Source organism: Equus asinus, chromosome 23, assembly GCF_041296235.1.
Source record: "Equus asinus isolate D_3611 breed Donkey chromosome 23, EquAss-T2T_v2, whole genome shotgun sequence".
Classification (NCBI taxonomy): domain Eukaryota; kingdom Metazoa; phylum Chordata; class Mammalia; order Perissodactyla; family Equidae; genus Equus; species Equus asinus.
The window spans coordinates 38,334,646-38,362,341 of NC_091812.1; the positions used below are offsets into that span (position 1 = coordinate 38,334,646).

The window sequence follows — 27,696 nt, forward strand, 5'->3', positions numbered from 1 at the left end:
CATTATTTCGGGGCATGAAATTAGAGAAAAACCACAAAACAAATGTGAACTAAAAGGAACATTAACCATCATGTAGTTAATGATTTTGCTTAATGAGGATAAAGCCTCAAATATTTAACCTCTTAGGGTCTCTCTCATTATCTATTGTTTTTCATTAATCCTAGAATCACAGGGCAAAGAAATATAAACCATGATTTGCTTTGAAATGTTTGCCCAAATCTGCTACGAATTTATTTTCAGGACAAAGTTCATGAAAGGCCAGTTCCCCAGGTAAAGTGGATTAAATGCCTTCTGAAGGGAAATAAAATTAAACCACTACCAAATGGCAGGTTTCTAAACTGTGTTTTGGGATGTGAAATCCGATTTGACAGATGCCTTATAAACTGGTCAAAGCCCCATCTGATGAGAATTTCTGTGGTTTTGCTTTTACCTAGACTAAGTGGTTCACAATCTGTGGTGACATATATATGTCTACAGTATGTTGAACAAGAATATACACAGATTAATATGCCGGGATCTCTTTCTTATGTAAAATCGCTGGAAGAAAACTTGCAATTTAGTTGTATTTTTTTAAATCATTGAGTTTGCACTAACTATTTGACAGACTTATGCCTTGTGGGATATGATTTGGAAGCTACACTCTCTCTGATCTTTACCAGATGTTTCACTGGTGGTGTTTCAGCCTCAAGAGACAAAAAGGATATTACTGTTAATTTTATTTATTTAATCACATCGAGCAGATTTGACAAAAGGGAAAATTCAATATTTTGTCAATTTACCAACTCTTCGGAAATAGCCATAGTAGCAAAAATGTTCTGAAGATCAATTTTATTTTAAAAGCAGAAAAGCTGCACTGTATTTGGAAGGGAGAACACTCTATCTTACCTTTAAAAATGGGAACCTTGTGACAGATTTGCCAGTTCCACTTTTAACTCAGGGAGGCAAGGACGTGGCAATGATATACGTTGCTCAGTACAGTCTCATCCCCACCTTTAACTGACTGTTAACTGTAGAGAAAGAGTACTCTGAATACGAGATGCAAGCTCAGTTGCAAGCCTTCTGCTATTACCAGAGTCCCTCTATTATCTTCTTATCTCTTGTCTCTGAATTTTATTCCAAGGGAACACAAAATTACCCTAATCATTGTCAGGACATTGATGATAAGGAAGATGTACTAGCTACTAACCACTGCCTCCCTACACCTTAACTCTAACGAGAAGGCAGGCTTTCATTTATCCCGAGTTCCATGTCAGAACGTGGACACTTTCACCCTTGGCTGCACATTAGAATCACCTGGGAAGCTGCACCCCGGACCAATTACATCCCAGACTCTGGAGGTGGACCCAGATATAGGTACTTCATAAAGCTCTGTAGGCGATGCCAACATCCGCCAAGGTTAAGAACCACCCGCCATGGAGGCGCTAAGTAAGCGACAATTAAACAATTTACTAGTCTTAGAAAAATCGCTTGATTTCTCTAGGCTTTGTTCGCCTCATCTGAAAAGAATGGGATGTGTGGAAGGGAGCTGGAGTGTTACACTCATTGATTTTCTTTTATTTTTAGATAAAAATATATACTTACAGTTATGAAATATTTCAAACAGGCAGCAAAGCATAGAAAATATTTTAAGATACCTCTGACACCTATATTACCACCACCAAGCTAAAAAGAAATTAATATTTTGCCTTTTGTTTTAGTTCTCTCATTCTTTGGAAGAAAGATAAGACAAAATCCCTACATCCCATTTCTTCTTACTTCCTTCCTCTCTGGAACTATCCACTATGCTAACATTACTGATTATCCTGCCCACATGATTTTATTGTTTAACCAAGTAATTATGCATTTACAACAACTATATAATACTGATTAGTGTGTACTTCAACATACGTAAATTGTATTAAACTATGTATATCCTTTTGCCTTTAATTTTTTTATTCAACATTATTTTTTGAGATTTATCCACAGTGATATCTAACTATAGATATAGAGATTTATATCTAGTTCACTAATTTTAAGCTCCTTTACATTATTTCTTTAGGAATAAACCACACTTTATTGATTTACTTTATCTATAAACAGTTAGGTTATTTACATTTTTTTAAAAAACAGAGGTTCAATAAACACCTTTTTTTCTGCTGAGGAAGATTTGCCCTGAGCTAACATCTGTGCCAAGCATCCTCTGTTTTTTAGTATGTGGGCCACCAGCACAGTGTGGCTGCTACCAGAGCAGTGTAGGTCTGCACCCAGGAACTGAACCTGGGCCACTGAAGTGGAGCATGCTGAACTTAACCACTAGGCCATGGGGGCTGGCCCAATAAAAACCTTTTTTGCATGTCTCCCTACACCATATGCAAGAGTTTCTCTTGCAGACGCAGACATGGTTTTGTTGGATATGCTCATCTTCATCTTTACTAGATATTCCCAAATTTTCTTCCAAAGTGGTTACACCAATTTACTTTCACTAGCAACGGTAAAGCAGTCCCCATTCTCCATACCCTTATCAATACTTAACATTATGAGAGTTTATGAATTGTTGCCAATATGAAGATTGTGGAGTGGTAACTAATTGTTATGCTTAGAGGATATTTTCCTAAGGTCCCTAAGGTCATACAATTGTGGCCACCACATCAATGCCAAGTCTCATCAAAATAACAAAATAAAGGATATTTAAAAAAAACTTCTGCAGCTTACAATGAATTTACATTTCCTCAAGAAATGTCTTATATTGCTAAAGCTTGGCCCATGAACCCATAAATCAAGCCATAAAAGAGGAATGGGGACATGGCCCCAGCTCTGTATTTATTTTCTTGTATTCATAATCCAATGTTACTTAAAAAGCAAACTGCCCAATATTCAAGCCAAAGCAAATACTCTGGATTTTGCCAGGCAAAATGCCTGTGGAGAAATGAGTCAATTCATACAAAATTCAAAGCTGTCTTTGGTCAGTGACATTTTCGTGAAAATCTGTGGGTGGGTAAAAGTTCTGCAAAATTCCTTTTTGCTATTGGATAAAATTCATCCAGGGAAAATAAGCAGAGTTTAAGTGGCAACCCACATTCCCCCTAACTCCCTTATTAACACTCCCTAACCTCCCAGCACAACTGCTTTCTATTGTGCACAAAGGCAAGCCATCAGTGTTTCTGATCCTAGCAACAGAACCCTGTCCCCCTGCTCACTCTGCTCCCATCAGATAGGCTTTCTCATGAGAAGTACTGGCAGACAGTGTGCCTGAGCTCAGTCAGAACACACCTTCCTGGGAACGCTACCCAGGCATTGCACACACTTCAACTTAATGGCAAAAAGACCTACAGTAAAAACATTCTCAGCATGCACTCTGTTGGAACCATTACTATGGATACTGTTAGGGGTGGTTAGTGTACATCTATAGTTTTGGGTTACACTTTATGTTGCCCTTCTAGGAACATGAAACAGGGGTTTGGGAGAGAAACAAATTCCGAGACTCCATGACTTGTTCGGACTTGAGAATTTGAAACCTTATCATCTCAAAAAACATAATAGAATTCAGCATAATTATACCTGGGAATGCTTAAAAGTTTTGATAAATTCCAGGATTCATCAATGTTGGGGTTGGTTTAAGCTCTGGAAGATCTAAACAGAAATGATTCGGCAGCTAGAAACTGCTTTAACTAGTACATAGTAGAGAAAGGACTGAGGTATTTTTAACATAATATTGCTATATCCTAGTTTCTGAATTAACTGAGTTGCCTACTGAGGCCTTTACTTCTCAAGGCCTTTGCCATGGCTAGGAATATCTCTATGATAAAGGCCAGGTCTGGAGAGAGAGCAGCTGGTTTGGCTTTCCACAGAAGCAATGAGATCTACTGAAGGGTGGAGTTGTTTGGGTGGGAAAGAGAAAAGAAACCATTCTCCTCTTCCAGTAAGTTAACCAAATAATAAATTAACAATCCTCCCCCAGTTCTGCCACCTAGAATCTTGAGTGATCTGAATCCCAGAGTTCTGGGTAAGGCTGAGGAATTACAGTCAGAGATTCTGAGAATGCATTCTTCCATACATGAAATGGAATTTGGCGTCAAGAGAGGACACCAGTGGTAGCCTCTTACTGTAAGTAGGCTGTCACTGAGTAGCCCTTTCACATACCCTTCTTTTACTATGACTTCCAGAAGCTCATTGTGCTGCTTGTAGTCATGGTCACCAAACACAATTGGGTCATCACATCTTTCTTGGGTCAATAAGCTAAGTGAGCGAAAATGATGACTAACTCTAACTACGGTCCACAGAAAATTAATAATAGTTAAACATACGTAAAACAAAAGTGGACTGGGTCTTGTAATTTAAACTGCTTCTAGCCTTTGCAGCATGTGACACAGCCGCAAAAACCCAAAGATCACTTCATGTCTCCAAAAGAGGAATGTGGTCATTTTACTTGGCATGGATCTTGAGCTTTGAATCAACTACCATCAGATTTCAAAGAAGTGGGAGATGAAACATTTCAGTTTTAACAGTTCCTTGTGTCTGGATTCCAAGAGTGTAAAAGACTGGTTTTGCAAAAGGCAAAAAAAACGCATCTTTTTCAGATGTGCATCCACATTAAGCACAATGTCTTCTATCCACGGACTACACTTGAGAGGACTGCTCAACTTTCACAGCAAAATTATTTGCTGCCAGTTAGCTATAGCCCTACAAATCAAGCAATGACATGTAGCAACATAACAGTTTTCAGAAGACATAATGCTCATGATATGTATGTTTTATATTAAAATGGATGTCTTCCTGCTAAAAATATATAGTCCCAGGACTAGAATTGCAGCATTAGTCAGCTCCTAAGAAACCCTGTGTTGTATAAATACATTTGCACTATAACATGTGTAAGTAAAAGCTTTGTGGTTCTAGAGTTGATATGCTATTAAATTTAGTGATCTGAATTTTGCAAAGACTCCATCTAGAAGTGGGAAGTGGGCAGACTAGGGGAAAGAGAAATCACATGCCATACCCATCCTGAAAGATACAATGAAAAGCAGTGCAGAGGCCTGCAAACATTCACCTCTCAGCTTATTCTTCCACTGAAGTATTTCTGCTTTTAATAGTCATCATGCACTTTAGCAAAAGTCAACTTTATAGTTATATGCCTTTGCAAAGTCTGGAACAGTGGGAAAATGGGGAAATCCTATTGCACAAAAACGAATTTTGCAATGCAAAAAATATTTTTTGGGATAATTCAAGCCTTTATGTTTATTTCAGTAAAGCCAAATCCAGCAAACTATTTTCAGCCAGGATTAGTCAGAACTAAAAGGTTGGACTGTTTTCCTTCAGAGACTGAATGTCTTTCCTGCCTGCAATAGGCCAGTGTGTTCCAAACAGAGTAAATGGAATTGCCTTCAATTGCTTGTCTCTTTCTGGCATTTTTAATGCAGAACCCTACTGACAGAGTAAGGTTTTGCCGCCTAGAATGTAATTATTCTTTTCACTCATATAACACGGCATTCTCACAATGTATCAGCTTCAGGTTTTCTTTAAGAAAAATCACAACATGGGGCATAATGTAACGACAAGAAATGCAATTTCATTCTGCCAGAAATTCTTAAAACTCTCTCAAAAATACCTACTGGACGGTGAAAAAGTGCTTCTAATACTTGCATTACAGCTATCATCTGTTTCGTTTGCTTTTACATGAATCAGACAACTTTGCCAATCTAAAAATCCAACACAAACATGGTCCAGATTCTTTATCATCAAGACATACTAGAGAAAGAAGGGACTCTGGCTGGGGGACCACCATCTAAATAAGTTTCTTTTCAAAATGATTTATGTATTTCACACATTTCGTGACCTGTAGCATATTCAATATCCAGGGAGTACCTACAATTCTCAGATTTTAACTCTAAAAGAAATATTTCTGTCCATCTAAACTAATATAAAACACATGCTCTTCTTTTTCCAAGAGTTAAGTGAGCTGTCTGAGATTGTGCAAAGCTGCCCTGTGATCCCAAGGGTGATGTCCTATTTGTAAACCCTGAGGGTTTCTGTTAGGTGTAAAATGATTGTGAAATCATTTAACAGTCATATTATTCAAAAATAGTAAATTTTGCCAAGAAACAGAGAGAGTTCCAGGATCTATGTTGTGAAGGGAAAGCCAGGGAGAAGGAGACACCATGAACACTTCCTTCAACACCAAAGGCACATTCTCCTCTTGCTTCTCTCTCTTTGTATCTTTCTACGAAATTCTTTCTCCTTAAAATTTGGTGAGATCCTGTGAGATTCTGCTGCTGTAGTATCCCTGGATGTTTCTATGCTGGCTATAAATCATTAACTAGTCTCACAACCCGTTGGGTGCAATGTGCAGGCATGTGGGTGCATGCAGCAACATTTTTACTAGCCAAGTTGCTAAGTGTGAGTTCCTTTCCAAATATGAGAACCACCCCTCCCCCAACCCCAATACTGGCTCAGTTATTGGAGGGAAGAAAAAAAATCACTGAATATTTGCTTTGGAAAAGTTAAAGCTTGCTGGTGGTGTGGTGTGTGTTCCTCTGCCCTGCACATTTCAGCAACTTCAAGTTGGTGCCTGGCAGGGATCTATTTTCCAAGATTTTGGACAGTGTGGCAGATTAACCTCCCCTGATGTGATGGATCATGTACATTTGCAGAAAATAATCTGGAAGTGGAGAGATATCCCAGCCGCTAATAAAGAGACCTTCCCCTTCTCCAGGTTGAAGAGGTGTCAAAGCTCATGAATACCCAGGCTCCCAGGCATCCAAATGCCATAAAAGAAGAAAACGTCCCCTGACTTGTAGGCCAAGTTTGGAAGACACAGGCACTTTCAATGAACTCTCGTGGGCTTCGGAAAACTCACCGTACACTTGTTGGGCTTCTCTCCGGAGTGGACTCTCATGTGGATCAGCAGTTTATAGCGGGCGTTGAACGGCTTGTACCTTCGAGGACAACCGGCCCAGAAGCAAGTGAAGTCTTCGCCTTTGCGCTGGTCTATATGCACCTTCTCTATGTGCCGCACAAGCTCCTCCTGCTGGTCATACAAGGCGCTGCAGTCGATCCAGCGACAGCAGTGCTTGCCCCCGACGGCGTCGTCCAGCTCTCCGTCCTCCTCCAGGGCCGCCTGGGACAGGGCCAGCGGCTGGGCGTGGGGGACGAGCTCTTGGTGGTGCAGGTGCGGGTGGGCATGGTAGGGGGGCGGGGGACCTTGGGGCGGTGGTGGCAGAGGAGGCAGAGGGGGCGCAGGGGGCAGATTCAGGGCGCTGCCTGGGAAATCATCCAGGCGCTCCGTCTTCAGCAGGCTGGCTGGCTGGCCGTCGGGGCCCGGCAGGCCATGCTGCACCACCATGTTGTTAACCACGCCGGGCTGGAGGGCACCGTGCTCCAGCTGCTGCATGCGCTCGTACTCCAGGGCGCCATCCTCACCGTATGCCGGGAGCGCCAGGCCGCCGCTGGGCACTCGCACACCCTTCTGGCTGCTTTGCACCGAGCACGGCTGGGGAATGCAGCTGCCGCGCACCCCCAGGAAATGCCCATAGACCTCAGGCTGGGGGGACATGTTGGCAGGGGAAGCCCTCGACCCGTTGATGTAGGCAACCAAGGACGTGGGCGAGGTGCGGATGATGGTATTGAAGTCTATCCCAATGCCATCGGACAACGGAGACAAGGACAGCGCTCTCTTCTTGGAGCGGGCTGAGTGGGACCTGGCCGAAGAGTGCCGGGGACTAGGGTAAGGAGAGTGGCTATTTTCCATGCCAAAAAGGTAGGATGGCAATGAGTTAGAGACACTGTTGCTGGACATGGCTGTCCCGGCAGGAAGGCTAAGGAGATCCCCTAGATCAACGCCATTCTGAGAGCCATGGTTGGAGGAGAGCGAAGGGAGAGTCCTGTAGCCATGAGACCACTCTTGTTTCACGCTCAAGGCCGACTGACTTTCTGTCAGACTCAAAGTCGTGGACGCCAAAGACTCACGCGAAATAAGGGACCTGGAACAGCAGCCAGAATGGGGGAAAAAAAAGAAAAGACAAACATTTTAGCAGGATATGGATTGCTTAAGAGCTAAAAGAACATTGCAGTGACAATCCCTTAAGTATTTCCCCTAATTACATTCTCGGCTAAACACACATTCTTTGGCTAAGATAAAATCCAAGGCTTTTAGTCCCAGGTAAATAACATTTTACCAAGAAGAACAATAAAGGCTAATGCTCACTGGAATAATAAAACAAAAGATCTATTGTTATAAATAATCTTAATACTTTAATGATAATAAATAGTCCTTGCTTTATTTTTAAATATCTTTTTTAATGTAGGGGAAATAGAGACCTTGGAGTAATTACTGATCCCTGCCAAAGCAAACCAAATAAGCAAGTATTTATTAAGCACCTACTGTGTTCAGCATGCTACAAATAGGCATTGCAGGAAGTATAAGTCTAAACAGAGTCCTAGCCTTCAAGTAAAACCAATTGGTGAGGTAAAACATAAACCCATGCTTGATTCGAAAAAAAGTAAATCCTCAAAGTCAAAGGGTCATCCAGGGAACCTCATAATAATTTCACAAATTTGTTTCACTGATATTAAGGAATTTTAAAGATTTCTTTAAAACATAGCAATTTACACTATCAATACTCAGTCACAACATCAAACCATCGCAGAAAATGAAAAAATATACAAACTACAGCTATAATTTAAAGGAGTGACAGTCTGCACTCAAGTCATATTTGGAATTATGCATTTGGGCTGTGCAGGGTTTAATCACCCTCACTAGTCTAGAATTTTTCAGGAGCTCTTGTCCTTAAATCAAAGCAGCTGTGGGCCAAGAGCAGATCATTCGCTTTCAGTAGTTGACTTTGTAACAATTCCTCTCCTGTTCTTCTAACCCTTGAGAAAACATACCTCACGTATCACAATATTTACCTGCATATCAAAATGGTTTGTAACGTAGTCTGGCCACTTTAAAATTCATTTTTCTTTACTATAGCACCATTGCCTTAAAAATCATTGAAAAGAAAAGCTGTGTCCCTTGGATAGAAAATTTGTCACCAAGAAGCTAGACACACCTCACTGTATTTCCTGACTCAGACATGGTATATATCAAAAAAAAAACCTGGCTTATTTATATGTACCTGCATTGGTTTTCTACAGAGATCTTTTTTCTGATGAAAAATTAATCAAAGCAAAATATCATATAGAATGTCTATCTTCCCAGAATGAACCCATTTACGACTTCCAGCTGTTATACAGCAACCTGTTGCGAAGGAACTGAGGGAAAAGAGAAGCATTTTCATCCCACCTGTTCCTCTACTGCTTTTTACAAAAAGGAAGCCAGGAACACTATTTCCTACAAGCATGAGATATTAGCAAGAAAACGTCTTGGCTCCAAAATGCACAGTATAAGGTGATAGATAACACCATTATTGATGTGATGTTCCCATCGAGTGAAGTAATGTTTACCAATGACAAACACAGCAGGAATTTAAATCTAGTTGCCCTTGACATGGATTTATTTCTTGGTCCACATCCTTATATACGGGCTGAAGTCCTTATGCTAGCCCCAAAGTGGTTTCTGAACCATCTGTTTCTTAATTCCCCATGGACACTTCCAATTCTTTTCCAAGCACACCCGCAGCATGCAGCTCTCCCTGCAGAGCTCGGCTGAAGGCTCCTGGTGATTAGATGTCAAAGACCTTTTGAGTCCCTTCCCCAGGGAGATTCAAGAATTGCTTTCTGACCCAAGCCAAATCAGTAGTCGTATCATGTATGAGGCAAAGACAACTGACTTTGCTTTACACCTTGAGGTTGAAAGAGTTTATAGAACATTCTCAAATGGTACATTTGCCTGGTCACTGTCATACTGGAGCATTTCCGATTTTTAAGCAGTGAATAGCAGGCAGAAAGTATTTTACCCACCTGTATATACTTTGCATTTGAAATTACATTATTTGGTTTGAGGGCAGCCTATAGTAAGACATGTTCATTTGTTCCATAGTTGAGAGATGTTTCTTATTTTTCTCAAATTACACCTAAGCATGGATCAGTTTAAACTTGAGCGTGACCCCATGCAAGCACACTCCTTCACTCCTTGGACATCTCAGTTTTCTAAGACAGTTATGATACATTTTTCAGAAAACAAATCCTATATTCTATTCAGTAAGGTACTAATATGAACAGAGAACTCTCTATGTCCAACACCTAATCAGAACAAAACTTTGAACAAATGTCCTTTACCTACTGGCCCTCCTCCCTCCTGCGCGATTACCCAGACCTTTTAATCTTTCAAAGTTCTAATCCACGAACCCTCCTCCAAATACACTAGCTCTCAGTAAGAGTCCTCTTTCCAAAGAAGTTACATATTGTCTGTACTGCGCCTTAAACATAGCTAACTTCAGACATCTGTGGGTGTTATCTTCCTCAGTAAAATTCAAAGCCATTCAATAGAAAGGATCATTTTAATCTCCCCCAGTACCCAACTAGAGAATATTAGATATATGATAACTTTTCAAAAATTGTTGATTAAGAAGGTGAATAATCAATCAATATAATGACAACTAACCATCATTAATAGCTTACAAAGCATTTTCCCTATATACGATCTCATTTGATACAACCTGTAAGTAAATTGGATTTTTTAATAACTTCTATTTTATAAGAATAAAACTGAGGTTCTGTGAAATTCTTCCCAGTGACACCAAAAAGGTGGGGTGGGGGACTAAAGTCCTTATAGAAGTACAAATGAAGCAGGATTTAATAGGCAGTCACCTAACTGGATCACATACATCCTGTTGTTGTCCCCATATCATACCCCGACATGTAGTCCATAATGCTCTGCTTGATTAAAAGACCCAGTATGACAGGCTTAAAGTCACACAAGCTATGATCAGAACCCACATCTTCTGTTCTTCTTATGCAACAATATACTGAATGACTGTGAAAGATTCCAAAGGACTCTTGCCTATAATCCCTGCTGCTACCCACACCAGGCCTATGGGAAAGGAAGTGACAAAGAGCTGTGGTTCTATCACCACACTGAGAGCAATCTCCATTTCCATATGCTCATCTGATCCTAAGGATAGTATTTCTGGTGACTGGTTAATTTGGAGCTATATGTGAAAGGAAAGAGATATATAGCTCAAACAAGATAAAAGCAATATGAAAAACTCAGAAACTATCAGTATAGTAGTTTAGGGTGGCTGGTGAAGCAAGAGCTCACTAACTCTCACAGGGCCATAAGAGGCGTGACGACAAAACTGAATTGCTTAGTTTAATGTCAAACTCAAAAGAAATATTAACTTTCAGGTCACATGAAATTCCTCAAAATGATGCTCAAGAGAAAGAATCCGTATACATACGTGTGTGTGTGCATGTGTGTGTGTATTATGTGTCACGGCAAAGACTAGTCACAGTCTATCTGGAAGTTCTTGTCTATGTGCCTGGAAAAATTCCCAAAAGAACTAGCACTGCATCTGAAGACAGGATGGCGTTGTAAAATGTTAGAACTTACATAGAGCCCAGTGTCCATTCTCAGCCCCTTGGCCTCCTCTGACCTTTGTGGATACGGTCCAACTCAAAATGAAACCCTAGGAAATTCTATCCCCAGAAATCACCTCCAAGAATTTCTGGTTTAGGAGAAAAAAAATGTGGTGGCTTTTTGGATCTGGAATGACATTATTAGATTGATAGTTGAACTTCGTAACTGACAAGCTAAATGACACTAGGCAAAGCATTTAGACTTGCTGCATCTTGGGTCCATCATTATAAAACAAGGGTAATACTTGCAGGTAGTTTATGAATATTCAGTCCATAAAATATAGAATCACAATGTCTGTGAAAGCACTGGAAAAGCTAAACATATACAAAGCCCATGCAAAGTAGCATCCAATCTCTTCTACTGCCCATTCAACTTTTACTAGATAGGGATATGAAGCCACTATATGAGGTTATTTCAGCACTTCAGCTTTGTCATTGTAGGGGAAATATATACAGTGGCCTCTGTATTACAGAGTTTTGGCAGTGCCTAAATCAAGAATGGCTCCTGGATCTTAAAGATGGAAAGGTATAGTTTGCATTTACCATTTAGTGAGGCTAGTCAGAAATGGTTGGGAAATTAATAAAGGCAAATATATAGCAGTTGGGCATGACTCTCATCATTGGATTAAACAAAACCCAACAAAGCTTAGAAAGAGTGCTTTTTTCTAAGATGAGCACTCTAGAGGAAAAATACTCAAAGGAGGTCAAAAGAAGAAATGCAAACAGTCAATAAATCTATGAAAACTATTCAATATTATCAATAATTAAGAAAATGAAAATTAAGATAAAATAATTTGTACATCAAATTGGCAGAGTTATAAAAATAACAATATCTAGTATTTGATAAAATATAGGGAAACATAAAGTTTATAAATGATTAGGCCTTTTCTGCAGGGCAATCTGAGAACACATATCAAAAGCCTCAAACTGTGCACTTCCTATAACTCAGCAAATTTTACTGCTATAAGAATTTATTTCTAATAAGTAGAGATGTGCAACAACAGATTTACAGAATTGATTGAATAAAGTAATACTTATAATATTGAAATAAAGAGAAACAACTAAATGCCCAGTGATAAAAGACCAAGAAAAAATTATAATTTTATTTATATACTTTTTTGATAAAATGGAATCTTGGGGGCCTGGCCCCATGGCTGAGTGGTTAACTTTGCATGCTCTGCTTCAGTGGCCTGGAGTTTCACCAGTTCAGATCCTGGGCACAGACCTAGCACTGCTTATCAAGCCATGTTGAAGCAGCGTCCCACATAGCAGGACTAGAAGGATCTACAACTATAAATACACAGCTATATAAGGGGGACTTTGGGGAGAAGAGGAAGAAAAAAAAAGATTGGCAATGGATCTTAGCTCAGGGCCAATCTTAAATAAATAAATAAATAAGTATAATAAAATGGAATCTTAGGCAGGAAGAAGTCATTATATGATGCTGCAGTATTTTTTATTACAAGAGAAAGTGTGTACCTTAATTGAAAAAAGTAATTATAATACTATGTAGATTATTACATATCAGTTTGGTAGAAAGGAAAACCTACGCTTATGATGTATGTGTTTGCATATAGCCAGAAAGATGGATATCAACATTCCACCCATGATTGCCTATGAGTGGTAGAATTCAGGATGACTATCACTTACTGCCTGGTGCTTTTCTACATTTTCTACAATGAGTAAGAATTACACAGAAAATCAGGAAAAAATAATAACTTTTACAGCTTTCTTTAGGGCGACCATCACTCAGACTGAACAGTTCATGCTCCATTCCCCACGCCCCACACGCCCCCAATGAATAAAACACAAAGCTGATTCTCTCTCTATCTTCTCTTCATCTCTAGATGGCAAAATGCCTTCAAGTTGAACTGTTGCCTCCTATCCTTTCTCTCCTCTGATGGAACACGCAAACCAGTTTAAGGATCACAAATAAATGCAACCTTTCCACATTGCTAAAAGTAAGTTCCATACTTCACCAAGCCACTTCCCAACTCCTGTTTCTTTGCTCATCCTGCAAAGAATGATTTCCATAGAAGGACTCACAAAGTACACAGTCAAAAACATATGGCAATGAATCTTTAAGATGTTGTCTTTTAAGTATATAGAATTATGCTAAAGAATCAAAAATGCCAGAAAACACTGAGATAATGACCCTTCCCTGGATGACTCGTGAAAGGAACTGCATTAGATACATGGCTGGAACATCCTGTGCCCTGCCTCCCATCAGTTTCTCCATTAATTATGACTCTCTGCCTTCAAGGCATGGGCTGGACTTGCCACAGACAAGAAGCTGAAGGCTTCCCAATGACACTCCACGAGTACAGTTAATTTTATAGGCAACACTCAGCAAGTCTGAGGAGTCCCTCAAGGCATAATCATCAATGGGAAAATGACAGCAGCAGCTTCCCATCACAAAAAATCTGAGTTGAAAAACAAGTTTCAATCTCAGGAAAAAATTGGCATAAAAAATGACCTAGGAACTATGATTTCAGTCTCAAATAGCAGGTAGGAGGATGGTGCAGAGATATCAGAGGGGGAAGGAGGAAGAGGAGGAAGAGGAGGAGGAAGGAGAGAAAGAAACCGGATCCCTGAAATGCAAGGCATCTCAGCAGATTCTAGCCCCCAAAGAAGAGGAAGCAGAGGTCCAGAGAGTCAAATTCCTTTGCAAAATCACAGTTACAGCAGAGCCAGGACTAAGAGGCAGAAACTTTGAACTGCGTTTCTCTAAGACAACTACTTACAGAAGATGAAATAATTCATTTCAAACAGAGAAACAGAACTTACACATTGTACAGTATTTTGATTTTATGTTCCCTATAATATCAACCTTGAGAAATATAAAAATTTGTCTGAGGGAGTGATTTCCCTTTCCTATTCAATGCTCTCCCATGGAGATAGATACACAGCATTTATCAGACCTACTGATTCCATCACCTAATCAGACTTGTGTTGAAATTTTATGTAACTCATACATGAAAGTATGTTTTCCAAGACACATCGTCAAGTCTGTAAATTCATGATTTCTAACTTTACTTTTTCTACCATCTCCCTAAACTTCAGCTATTGTATTATGCAGACAGTAGGTACTTAATAGATACTTGTGTAGATGGGTGGATGGGTGGGTGGATGGACAGATAAAACAGATTGTAAGGCAGCCTGGGGACACTGCAACATATACACTGAAAAATGAGCAGGTAAGATGGACGTGCATGGAACATCCCAATTTTTTAGGATGATCCTGCTTCACCAGGAATTGACAGATTTACACACTGGGCTTTTATCACTGAGGCCCCAAAATCTCAAACTGGGCATTCATTTCACTCATACTGCAAGACAGCAGGCAGTAAACCATTCTTCCCAATTAAGATGATATTACGGCATATACTTAGTTTTTATACACATTCTCCTATAAAGTTCAAATTGAAAGAGTTGCTTGAATGAGTATGTATGTGTTGTGTGTGTGTGTGTGTTGTGTGTGCACATGTGTTACGGAGGGGAAGGGAAAACACTCATGGGGTGTGATTATACCATAAGAAGGGGGAAAAAAAAAGTAACTTGAGACCTGGTATCTGAAGGAGGTATATTCAGGTTGGCTGCATTCATTGCCCTCTGTAAGCTAGGACTGATCTGGTTGCATGCTGTAGAGACCTGGCTTGCTGGAGGTGAAATGGGTCCCAGTCGCTGAACCATCATGGGACTGCTGGTGACCACTAGATTGTTGCAGCTGCCTTTTCCAATGGACTTGCACTGAGGCCCAAAGCCAAGAGCCCCTAAAAACAAATGAATCAGGTTAGCTTTCATGTCCCTTACATCAGAAATCAGTAAATACACACATGTGCACACTTATATCAGGACTCATCTTTAGAGATAGTCCTTGGATTATCTTTTTTTTTTTTGTATTAGTGATACCAAAAAGTTTTCTCTAATTCCAATGAAAAAGCCATAATGCTACAATAGAAACTTTCCATAATCACCACTCATATAAAATGTGCTTACATTTTGCTCCTTCTATATAACAGTGCCCAGTTATATTAAGAATCATATTTTATCATCTCCTTCCCTAAAGGGTTAAGGTGGTAAGTAGATGGGATTCCTTATATAAAACCAAGTTTTTTCTAGAATAACTAATATCTTGAATCACCCAGTAAGGAAAGTTGACACTGCTGAAAAAACTTGTTTAACTGGTTCACTTCATTCCAATTCTGGCCTTTCAAAAAGCCTCTCTAAAAGGACACAGTCTGTCTGTGTCTCTCCAATCTTGATTTTTTCCTCATCCCAACACATTGTCATTGGACATATACCCAATTTAAAAAAAAATCAGGATGAGAGCCATAAACAAAACACTCATTCCAAAAGCAGCATGGTAACCAAATTCAACATAGATTTTTCATTTCATTAGTAACAATCTTTGAATGCAGTAAAATTTGGTACATACCCAAAGGGGAAAGAAAAAAAAAGAAACCCACAAGAATCTGTGCCGTTATGGAAAAGTGAAAAGCAAAGAGGAGAAAGGCAAACACTGCCATGACTCATTTATAAAAGATAATAATAGTGGTTGAATCATTCTAGACATTCTTTTTACATGGATGTACTTTTTCAAACATTTTTTGCAAACTACCTGGTCAAGTCTCAGTGACTGTACACTCTGTTCCCATTTCAAACAAATGAAAATAAATGAGCTCAGTTTTTGGCAAATTAGGCCCTAAAATTTTCTCACCAATTTCCCCATCTTTCTCATTGATATATTTGGGATCAAAGTAGGTGGAAAAGCATCTCAGTAACTTTCCTTAGCCCTAGGGAGCATAATTTCCTATTTTGCTTTTCCAAAAATTAAATTAATAGCCAAAAGATGACTTTTTTATCTTTCGTATCATTCTCTTCCAAGAGCCCACACAACTGAAGGATAAACAAGACCTTAGAGCAATTACCATGCTCTCATCAATGAAACTGCACCTCAACAATGCTGGGAGAGTCACAGCATCTTTAGCTGGCAGGAAGCCTACTCTAGTCCAGCCCTCTGGGAAACTAAAATCCAAGTGGTAATTGACGTGCCCAAAGTCAGACAAGGACTTACTGACAAAGCAGAAACGGATTCTACAAGGGTGTATTTTCATAGCACCTGTGTGCTTCAGTTTAGATGCTGGATGCTTAGTTTCTTTCTTGGATACTTTCCAAGATCATTAGGTCCAACAGAAACTTCTCTCTGATTTATTTTTTCAGATAAAACCAGAACCTTTCCTCTACCCCTCCACTGTGGCTTATATCTGATGCATCTTCTTGTGCCTAGAAAGATCAGTTATCGTCTCTCTGTTTTCACAACTCATATAACATTGTACCATCCAGGCTTCCTCTTGACACCAAGAGTGGTGGGTACGTTTTTGTGCAATGATCAGAAACTCAAGTGTCGTTATAAATTCCAACAAGCTACACGCTATTTTCTTTTCAAACCCCCTTTTCACCTCGGAAAACGGCACTGTGATGGTTCATAGCCTAGTCCAGTATATGTTTTTGTTAGTACCATGGAGTCAATTCCGACTCCTTAGCAACCCTGTGTACAGCAGAGTAGAGCCAATCTTTTTGCACCATCCTCTCATCTTCCGGTGTATCAGACAATGCTCCACTGCTATTCATAGGGTTTTCATGGCCAATTTTTGTGGAAGTGGTTGGCTAGGTCCTTCTTCCTAGTCTGTCTTGATCTGGAAGCTCCGCTGAAATCTGTCCACCATGGGTGACCCTGCTGGTATTTGAAATACCGGTGGCATAGCTTTCAGCATCACAGCAACATGCAGCTGCCACAGTATGACAACAGATGGGGGGTGGTGTGGTTCCCTGACCAGGTAACAAACCGAGGCATGGAGGTGACAGCACCAATTCTGAACCACTAGACCACCAGGGATGGCTAGTCCAGCATATAAGACTAAACTCCCCAGGTTCCGTCCTTACCAGCCACTGCTATTAAGCAATATTAGATGTCAGGTATTCTCTCAAATTCAGTGTCACATACTCATCTAAGGAACTCAGTCATTTCATGCCTGTTTCCTCCACAATAAAAAGGTATTAATATCTACCTCTAAAACAAAGACATATTAACAGCTGGAACAGCAAACCCAAGAAATACTACTTGGTAACAAAGCATATTAATACATTATTACATCAACTATTAGATCGATGTAATAAACATTATAATATATGTACAGTAAAAACATGCACAATCAATTAAACTAGCGCCGGGTGTCGAGATTTCAGAGATATTCAGATGTGAAAATATGTGCACCTTAGAATCAATAAATACCAACATGACTGCAGAAAAATTTCTTTTAACCCTTTTCTTATTCATGCTCTTCTCTCTGATTGGCACACCCTCACCCTAACTTGTCCGCTTGGTGAGCACCTATCTATCTTAAAGGTCTCAAGTCAAAGATCACCTCCTCTATGACTCCTCCTCCCTCACTGCCAGCTGAGAAGATCTGACCAATTCTTCTTTTTGTCCCTCCCCCACCCCAGTCTCTCATAACACATCTGCCTCAGCACCTTTAGGGAACTGAAATATTCACATGCTGTCATCCCCTCCTCTTTTATACTTTGTTGTTTTTTAAAGACAAAGCCCTTGTTTGAGGCACCTCTCTTCCTCAGCGCCTAGCCCAGGGCCTGTACAGTACCCAATTCAGTCTACCGATGAGGTTAAGAATGAATGAATGAATGAATGAAAATAACAGATAGTTATACATGAATATTAAAATACTGACACATTGTTTCCACTGCAACCCTCCTGATTTTCTTTTTTAAAAAACAGCGCCATTTTTCAAAAACTCCAACTAAGTCAATCCTTTGATGCTTCTCCACAGTACTGCTAACTAGGTCTGAATGGAAGATGAAGCTAGTCGGAGTAGTAATTATAAATTCATTTTTGTGGGCTAGAATTTTAGACTGGTCAAGGTTGCCTTTGTAACCCTATACCCCAGATTCACACACTTACATTATTTTTTCACTCTGTATTAAAGAAACCCTAATCCTTCCCTCCCCAGTGTCTCCATCATTTTTACTATACCACTTCCTACTCCCAAATTCACTGGTCAGTTTGAACCTCATCTAACCACAGAGGAGTGATAGCTTCGGACAGGATCACATATGGCATCCCTGAAGCATGAGGCTACAGAGTACATTGGGAACATGTAATGTCTGTGGCCCAGCTGTGAGAATGTTCTGGAAAATGGCATCATCTGTCTCATAAGTGGAGGCAAATAACTGTTTGACCAAGACTCACTGTGCTCAATGCAACCATCTCACTCTAATTTTTTTCATAATGCCAGACACAATGAACACCTTCAGACTTCTCAGAATCGTACAGCACTTTGGAGTGTGGGCACTGGAAACAGCCCCCCTGGGACCCCACCCCTACCCCAGTTGGTTGTGTGACTTGGGCAAATTAGTTAAACATTTGTGTGCCTTATCTCTATATCTATGTCTTCTCATTTGTAAAATGAGAATGAAAACAATACCACCTCATAAGGTTGTCGTGTATTTAGCATTAATTATACACGCAAGGGACTCTGCACATTGTCTAGCACATAGTAGGTATTCAATGGAGGTCATCTTCTATTTTTGCTGTTACTTATTATTGTTCATGCCTGTCACCATTTTTTTTTTTTTTGCTCTATTCTCTTTCTTGAAAAAAGAAAAAACCTGTTCTTTCTAATTCCTTGCACAAAACAAGATAGTAAATGATGCTGTTTAATTCTTTACCCATTTCCAATGTTCTTTCTGCCTTGAGGCTGGAGCCAATTTTTTTCAAACCAGGTGTCATCACAGATAGAAGAAAAGTTTTCATTTGGCCAAGTTTGAATGTTCCTTGGCTTGTCATTCCCTGAAAACAAACCGTACAACTTTTCTGACTACCAGATGTGCCAAACACTTGTGTGCTGGTTTTCGTTTTGAAATACCGCTTATTTTTAGAGACTGCACAATGTTTTTTAAAAACGTGTTTACTGCTCAAATAAGAATCCGAGTAGATGGCATTCCGACTACTACATATATTCTAGCCAAAATCACCGCATGCTGGTGGGGAGTGAAAACGTTTTGCATTTTCAAGTTTCTGAACTGAGAGGTCATCTTAGCAGGGGCGTGTTTTTAATTAAGGCCTTCATTAGCTAAAAGGGTTCTCTGGAAGTCAAATAGTTGATTATGTCACAATTATCCCTGCTGAGGCTGCATCTTTCAGAACAATTTATGTTTATCCACTAGTGTCTCTAAAAATGACACAGATATTGGATGAACAGGAACGGCATATATATAGGAGGGGAATAGAGAGAAGTAACCAAAGATTTTTTGGTGGTGTTGTTCATTCAACCAACACTTAATCAGATGCCAACCACGCGCCAGGCAGTCCCTGGAGACAATGGTGAGCAAGATGGGCAAGGTCCCAGCCCACACAAAGCCCGAATTCTGCCCATAAAGACAAATACCAAACCAACCATTCATTATAAAAGAGGTGGTCCCTGCTCCTAGGTTGGGTCACATAAAATGGCTTTCTTTACAGGTCAAACATGATCAAATGAGAGCAATTTCTATATGGTTCAACCTAACACATGTGCAGGGTGTTATGGAAACAGAAATAAATACATATCAGGATTTGAGTCCTGTCTCCTCCACTCACTGGCTGTGAGTGGGCAAGGTTCTCAGTCTCCATGCCTCAGCATCCTGTTCCCTAAAATGGGGATAGTAATAGTACATAACTCATAGGGTTGTTATCAAGTTTAAAGGGTGAGTATAGGGACCAGCCCAGTGGCGCAGTGGTTAAATTTGCACGTTCTGCTTCTCGGCTGCCCGGGGTTCGCTGGTGGGGATCCTGAGTGAGGACATGGCACCACTTGGCAAAAGCCATGCTGTGGTAGGCGTCCCAGGTATAAAGTAGAGGAAGATGAGCATGGATGTTAGCTCAGGGCAAGTCTTCCTCACTAAAAAGAGGAGAATTGGCAGTAGTTAGCTCAGGGCTAATCTTCCTCAGAAAAAAAAAAAAGGGTTAGTACATATTAATATATGCCTTATCACTTCTAAGGCTCAGGGTTTTCTTCCCAATCTTTCACTTTAAAACATTTCAAATCTACAAAATAGCTGCAAGAATAGTACAATGAATGTTATCAATTAATAAATTTTATGTTGATCTTTCTATTCATCCATCTCTCTCTATATAAGCTTATTATTGTTATCATTAATTTGTTGAATCATTTAAGAATAAGTCATAGACTTTTATACACTGCATCCCTACATCATAATCATAACACAATCATCAAATTCAAGACATTTAGCAAGGATATACTACTAGTATGTAATACACTATTTATATTTAAATATTACCAATTATCCCAATAATACCCTTCAGAGCAACTGTTTTCCAATTCAGGATCATGCATTTCAAAGAAAGGGTTTGAGATTCATGCCCAGGTGGGTCTTTAAGAATGGGTTAGTAAATCACCCAACACCAGGGCACCAAAGGCTGATGGAAAAGTAGAAAAGCAGAGAAAGAAAAGAAGTGAGAGTTAAGAGCACACTGCACAGTAGTTAAGAGCATGAGTTTGCACCCTATCTCCACCACTGACTGGCCATGTGACCGTGGGCAAGTTATGTAAGCTCTCTGTGCCTCAGTATCCTGATCTCTAAAATGAGGTTAATACTGGTACTTACCTCATTGAGTTGATCTGAGGATTAAAAGATCTAATATATGCAAGATATTTAGGGCCTGACACTGAATAAATGCACTATAAATGTCAGTTATATTTTATTAAAGAACTTGTCTCTGGTACCTTTCTGATATCGTCTCTAAGCACTTCCTTTCTCCTCAGTGACCAAGGACTGCATGCTGATACCTCCCTGCCAGAGACCTTCCCCTCGACACACAGTAGACTTATCCTACCCTCAGTGGGCTCCAGGCTCCAGGCCTCTCCTCACCTCAGCTTATCTTACTCTTAGACTCTCTCCAGCTTTCACTATTACTCCTACCTGAAACTAGAAGTAAGAAATTCTTACATACAAAACATACTAGCCTGTTATGTAGTGTTTTGTCACATTAGTAATGTTTCACTGCTGAGATACAGTAGTGACAACTTAATGAATATATGTGAGTGGGTAGTGTGTTACTTTGAAATACAGTAAGACATGGGTGAGTGGTTAAGAACACTGAAGGATGAGAATGAGAACGAAATAACTGGCTTCTATATTCAGGGGCTAAGCATTTTAATTTAGCATATGTTACAAATGCTCAAAACTACACAAAACCTATGGGAGGTAAGGAACACTGGGTGTAACCTCCTGTCTCTATGGAACTTACAATCTCTGTAGAGATAACACATACTCATCTAGGAACCATCAGATAATGATACTGGACTGTATAGGATGAATCATAGAAACTGGAGTTCCGAGAAGGGAGAAATCTCTATGCACCAGATAATTCATTGAAGAACAATTTTAACCACAAAGGCATTTCCCAAACTTCTTCAGGAAGTCCAAAGCTGCTCAATGATAACAAATAAGGTAGGGTCACGGAGAGATCCATAGTCAAATGGCTTTGGGAAACCCTAATACAATGACGTTAAACATATCTGTTTATTATAGGTCTTCTCAAAGTCTTTAAAAGTGCAAATGTGCATAATAAATCTCCCAGAGGAGCAAATAATATGAAATATATATTTGTTTAGGGTGGTTTTTTTTCTCATGGACTCACCCAAGACTGGTATACCAAGGAACACTCTTTAGAAAATAATAAGCTAAAACGTGAAAGAAGAATGAGCACACGAATGAGAAGGAGACAGTAGAGTGTAGACATGGAAACAGAAAGGAGTCATGATGTGTACTGGGGAAATAAAGTCAGGGCTGCTTGCAAGAAGGGACTCTGACCAGAAGAAAAGGAGAAGACAGACTTAGAGGGCTGCTTTAGTCAGCCTGGAGGACCTGATTTAACAACTGGACATTACGCATTCACCAATGGCTCCAAATCTGGCTGCACACTAGTGTCACCAGGAAAGCTTTTCAAAAATGCTAATTCGTTGATGCCACCTCAAACCAAGTAAGTCAGAAGACATTGCTACAACTGGCCTGCTGACATGCATCTAGGGCTCTGTGCTGCAGGTAGTGGTGCGCCCCACTGGAAGCTGAGCTCACCCAAGATTGATCTGGTAGAGACAGGGAGAAAGGCTGGAGGAGTACATGAACCAAATGCTGGACAGACAATAAGGAGGAGCCCACATGGTGATAAATGACAGCATAAAAAGGCAATAGTTGTGCCAGCTCTGATAGCCTAGTGGTTAAAGTTCGGCATGCTCTGCTTCAGCAGCCTGGGGTTCAGTTCCCCAGCGCGGAACCATACCACTCATCTGTCAGGAGTCATGCTGCGGCAGTGGCTCACGTAGAAGAACCAGAAGGAACTACAACTAGATTATACAACTATGTACTGGGGCTTTGGGGAGGGAAAAAAAGGAAGACTGGCAACACACGTTAGCTCAGGGTGAATCTTTCCCAGCCAAAAAAAAAAAAAAGATTTTAAAAAAAGGCAGTAGTTATAGAAGCAAGTTAGAGTAAGATTGAGGATTTTGTAACTGGTTGATAAAGATTCAGGAGATCAAGTTTAAAAACGAGGAGGAGGTCATATAAAGATTATTTTTGTGACTCTATTCCAAAATGAGTTACTTCGTCCCAGATAATAAACACATCAAATCCAAATCCAGATTAATGAAGATTCCCACAAATCATGCAATCTCCCACCACTTTGCCCTCAGGAGTTCAGCTTGAATCTACTAAGTTTATCCCACAAAGAATATAACTTTCACACCAACACTCTTCTAACCTTAGTCAGCATTCAGGAATGTTGGCCACAAAGTATGGAATCACCAGCATTACTCATTTCATTTTATCCCTGCATTAAATGGAATCATATTTATACCCTGAGAGATTTAAAAATGTCATATTCCTTTCTGTACCACTCAGTGCCCTGAATTCCTGGACATGCAGCCTCGATCTTGCTGCCCACCCACTGGGCACTCCTGATAAAATGTTATTAAAAGAATACAGTGCTCTGAACCACCTCATAAAGATGTAAAGATATATTAAACAGCATTCTCGAAGTTTATATTCTAAAGTCCCATCAGTCAGCTATTGTACATCAATTATCAACTAATTAGTAGAGAGTACTTATGCTGACCCTTCTGTTCTCTCTTGTAATCATTTGCCAAGTTAACTGAAAGCTGCTCTGCTCCACAGAGACTCTTAGTATAGCAAGAGTGTTAAATAAAGTTCACCAACAATTAGCCTAGAAAACCAAAGAGGAAATGTAAGCACATTTTACTGCTTTTCCCTTGACCAATTTTCTAACAATCCCAGGGGAAGAGAGCAGATACATTTGTTAAATAAGCAAACCATTCCTCTGAAAAGCTGAAATACCAGTACAGGCACAGTTGAGTAATTTATTGTTCACTGATCGGGTATTCGTTTATTGTGTCCCTACTCTGCCATAGTATATACTGTAAGGAATATGGATACATAGATCAGTTAGAAAATTCTTGCTTATTATCTAATTTAATAGGCTTATCCATGGGATTCATCTGTAAAAATATATGAATTCAAGGTGAAATTACACTTACTCTATAAAGAGAAGACGTCCATAAACATAAGAAAGGAAGAGAGGAAGTAAGGGAGGAAGGCTACTTTAATGGGAGAAAACTGCCTCAGTTTCCCAAAGACCATGAATAGGTCACATTTATGGAGCACTACCTGTGGGCTTGGTGCTGTGCTGTACCACTGGAGTCCTAGGCCATTGGGTTAGCTCTCAGAGAGCTTCTGGCCAAGTTTTTAACCCAAACATGAGACAATTAGAAAACAATCTTAAACCGAATTGCCATAATGCTGAGCAATGAAAGCGATCAAACAAGAAAAACATCTGTATAAACTGGAGGAGCCCTGGTGGAGTAAGTGAGATTTGATCTGAGCCTTTTAATGGCTGGAGGGGAGAGGGCAGTACAAAGAGTGGGCTGGCCAAAGAGAAGTGAGGAGAATGTGCTAGGAATGTGGTATGGAGGCAGCATGAGGAAATAGTGAAGAATGAAGATGTTAGCGCCAGAATGGCTTCACTTACCAGCTGTGTGACCTTGGGCAAGTTCCTTAAACTCTCTGTGGCTCTGTTTCCTCATCTGGAAAACGGGGGTGATCATTGTACCTACCTTCATAAGGCTGTTTGGAGAACTAATAAGTCAATGTATGCAAAGCACTTAGAATAATGTCCAGCACATAGTAAATACTCTATAAGCCTTAGGCATTCATGTTATTATTAAAGTATTATCAGATTACACAGGACCTCCAAGGCCAAGTTCCCCCAAAGAGCTACAGTAGGTTTTATAAGCATGGGTATGAAGTAATGAGGGACTATCAAGAGGACAATCTCACTATTTTCAGCACACATGGAAGCAGACCAAGTTAGGAAGATGTCACTATGATCTCAGGATGCAGTGACAAGGCCTGGGCCAGGTCAGGTAAAGACAAATACAGGGAACAGAGTAACTCCAAATGACCTTATAAAGAAAACAAATAAGAGGGTTGTTGAAGGGCCTATAAGAAATACCAGATTCCAAGCCCCTCTCCATAAATTATGATCGTGTTTTTTCTAAGCTGCTTTTCCTCCCTAAGCCAACCAAAAGCAGAGATAGAATGAGAAATGGCAAAGCTGCCTGTTGGTGAGACCTCTCCTGTGTGGAACAATGACTGGGATCCCTCCGTTAGAGAGTAGGTGTTCAACAAATATTTGCTAAGTGAATGAATAAAAACATGACTTTTAGGGCAATTCATAAGGCAACTATAGTTCAAGGCCACAAATGAAGTTGAGAAATTCCCTGCTAAATGCAAGTTGTGATGTTGAAGAAAGAAAGACAGAGATCCCTGCTGAATACAATTGTTGATATATCCTTGTCTCTAAATTCCTGAAGAGCTGGAAGTACAATTAGTTTGCCCCCCTCTCCATACTCCCTCCTGCCACACACTCACACAAACACACACACACACACTCTCACAGTCAACATGAAAGGAGTATAGTCTAAGCTACTCAATATAAATCAATGGAACTCTTTTTTCAGGACCTAAGAGCTGGTTCTAAGGGAAAATTCCATTCAATCCTTCATATTAGAGATAACTTCTCAGTATCTAAAAGGCACAGCCTACAAAGTCATCATTAAAAGCTGCTAGAATACCTTTGTTTCCCTTCAAATTCCTCAGAACTGTCCAAAGAGAAATATACTCCACTATAAACTTTCTGTTACACATTCTACATGGGCTTGCAAGTCCAGATCAGTGCCCAGAAGCATCAGACCCAAAGAAAAGGCAAATCCTTATGAGAGATTACATTCCCTTACACTAAAAATTAAGTCCCCATACTTCTAAGAGCCAGAAAGTACCCAGCTTCCTACACCCAGAAGTCACCCAGGGCTGTTCAACTGTCTCAACGAGATACCCTTTGCCTCTAGGCTGTAGATTCTGGACTCATGCTTCGAAGTCCATTCAGGAGCCCAGGTATATGGCAAGAAAATTTGTTGGACTATTATTTGTATTTTGTGCTCCGTTGTCCTAGGGGGGTTATTGTAAGACACTGCTTGATTTCATCCTCTCTTCTAGTCCTGTGTAGAAGCCTAAATCCACTGAGATTATCCAGGCGCTCTGAGTGCCTCTGAGGCAGAAGCCAGGATAAGGTGAGACTGCCCAAATTCTGGGAAGAACAGCAGTTTGACAGTCCCCTAAGTACTGAGGCAGCTCTCAGGGAAGGCAGTGGGGGTGGAGGGCATGGCTGCAGGGCAAACATGCAAAGGCCAGGCTCTAGGTCAGGGGACTCCCAGCTCCAGCAAAGCTTTCTGTGACCAAGCAATGCAGAAGCAGCAGACTTCTAGGCATGGTCATGTGGGCTTGGTCAGCAGGCATTTCAGGAGTAACCTGACACATCAAGAAGCAGAAAAGCTCTTGGAATGTTCCGCTCTGTACAAAGACCCTGGGATTTTTGTCTAAACTTGGCAAGGTGTTGGGCAGTCCAAGCAACAATGACTGGATTAAATTTCCTGTTTATCAGCAAGATGGGGTCTCATTTGCTTTGAATTAAAGGAAATAATTTAAAGAACTATTTCTTATATACATGACTTGGTAGAGTAAGTCACACCTACTAAAGATTCAGTTAAAATTGGAGAGATAGAAAGGCTGAAATGTGTTGAAAGAAATCAAAGAAGACACAAAGAAGTGGAAAGATATTCCGTGCTCTTGGATTGGAGGAATTAACATCGTTAAAATGTCCATACTTCCTAAAGCAATCTACAGATTCAACGCAATCCCTATCAAAGTTCCAACAACGTTTTTTACAGAAATAAAACAAAGAATCCTAAAATTTATATGGAACAACAAAAGACCCCGAATAGCCAAAGGATTCCTGAGAAAAAAGAAGAAAGCTGGACGTATCACCCTCCCTGATTTCAAATTATACTACAAAGCCATAGTAACCAAAACAGCATGGTACTGGCACAAAAGCAGACACACAGATCAATGGAACAGAACTGAGAGCCCAGAAATAAACCCACACATTTGTGGACAGCTAATATGTGACAAGGGAGCCAAGAGCATACAATGGAGAAAGGAGAGTCTCTTCAATAAATGGTGTTGGGAAAACTGGACAGCCACATGCAAAAGAATGAAAGTAGACCATTCCCTTACACCATGCACAAAAATCAACTCAAAATGGATTAACGACTTGAATGTAAGACCCGAAATCATGAGACTTCTAGAAGAAAACATACGTAGTACGCTCTATGACATTGGTCTGAGCAGCATATTTTCAAGTCCCATGGCTGACCGGGCAAGGGAAACAAAAGAAAAAATGAACAAATGGGACTACATCAAACTAAAAAGCTTCTGCACAGCAAAGGAAACCATCAACAAAATGAAAAGACAACCTAACAATTGGGAGAAGATATTTGCAAACCATATATCAGATAAGGGGTTAATACCCAAAATAAACAAAGAACTCATACATCTCAACAACAAAAAAACCAACAATCCAATTAGAAAATGGGCAAAAGACCTCACCAGAGATTTCTCCAAAGAAGATATACAGATGGCCAACAGGCATATGAAAAGATGCTCAACATCATTAGCTATCAGGGAAAGGCAAATCAAAACTACAATGAAGTATCA

At 40.1% G+C, this 27,696-nt stretch overlaps 1 protein-coding gene across 4 annotated transcripts in view; it reads right to left on the reverse strand.

Moving 5' to 3' along the window:
- The window catches only part of GLIS3 (GLIS family zinc finger 3), a 444,743-nt gene that overhangs the window by 283,499 nt on the left and 133,548 nt on the right, over positions 1–27,696 (reverse strand). For all 4 annotated transcript variants that reach the window (XM_044756597.2, XM_014827742.3, XM_070495571.1 and 1 more), the window contains 2 exons: positions 15,056–15,263; positions 6,830–7,952 (listed from right to left, as the gene is read on the reverse strand). In XM_044756597.2, the coding sequence (XP_044612532.1) occupies positions 6,830–7,952; positions 15,056–15,186 (1,254 nt within the window). In that variant the 5' untranslated portion in view covers positions 15,187–15,263. The remainder of the gene's footprint in view (positions 1–6,829; positions 7,953–15,055; positions 15,264–27,696) is intronic.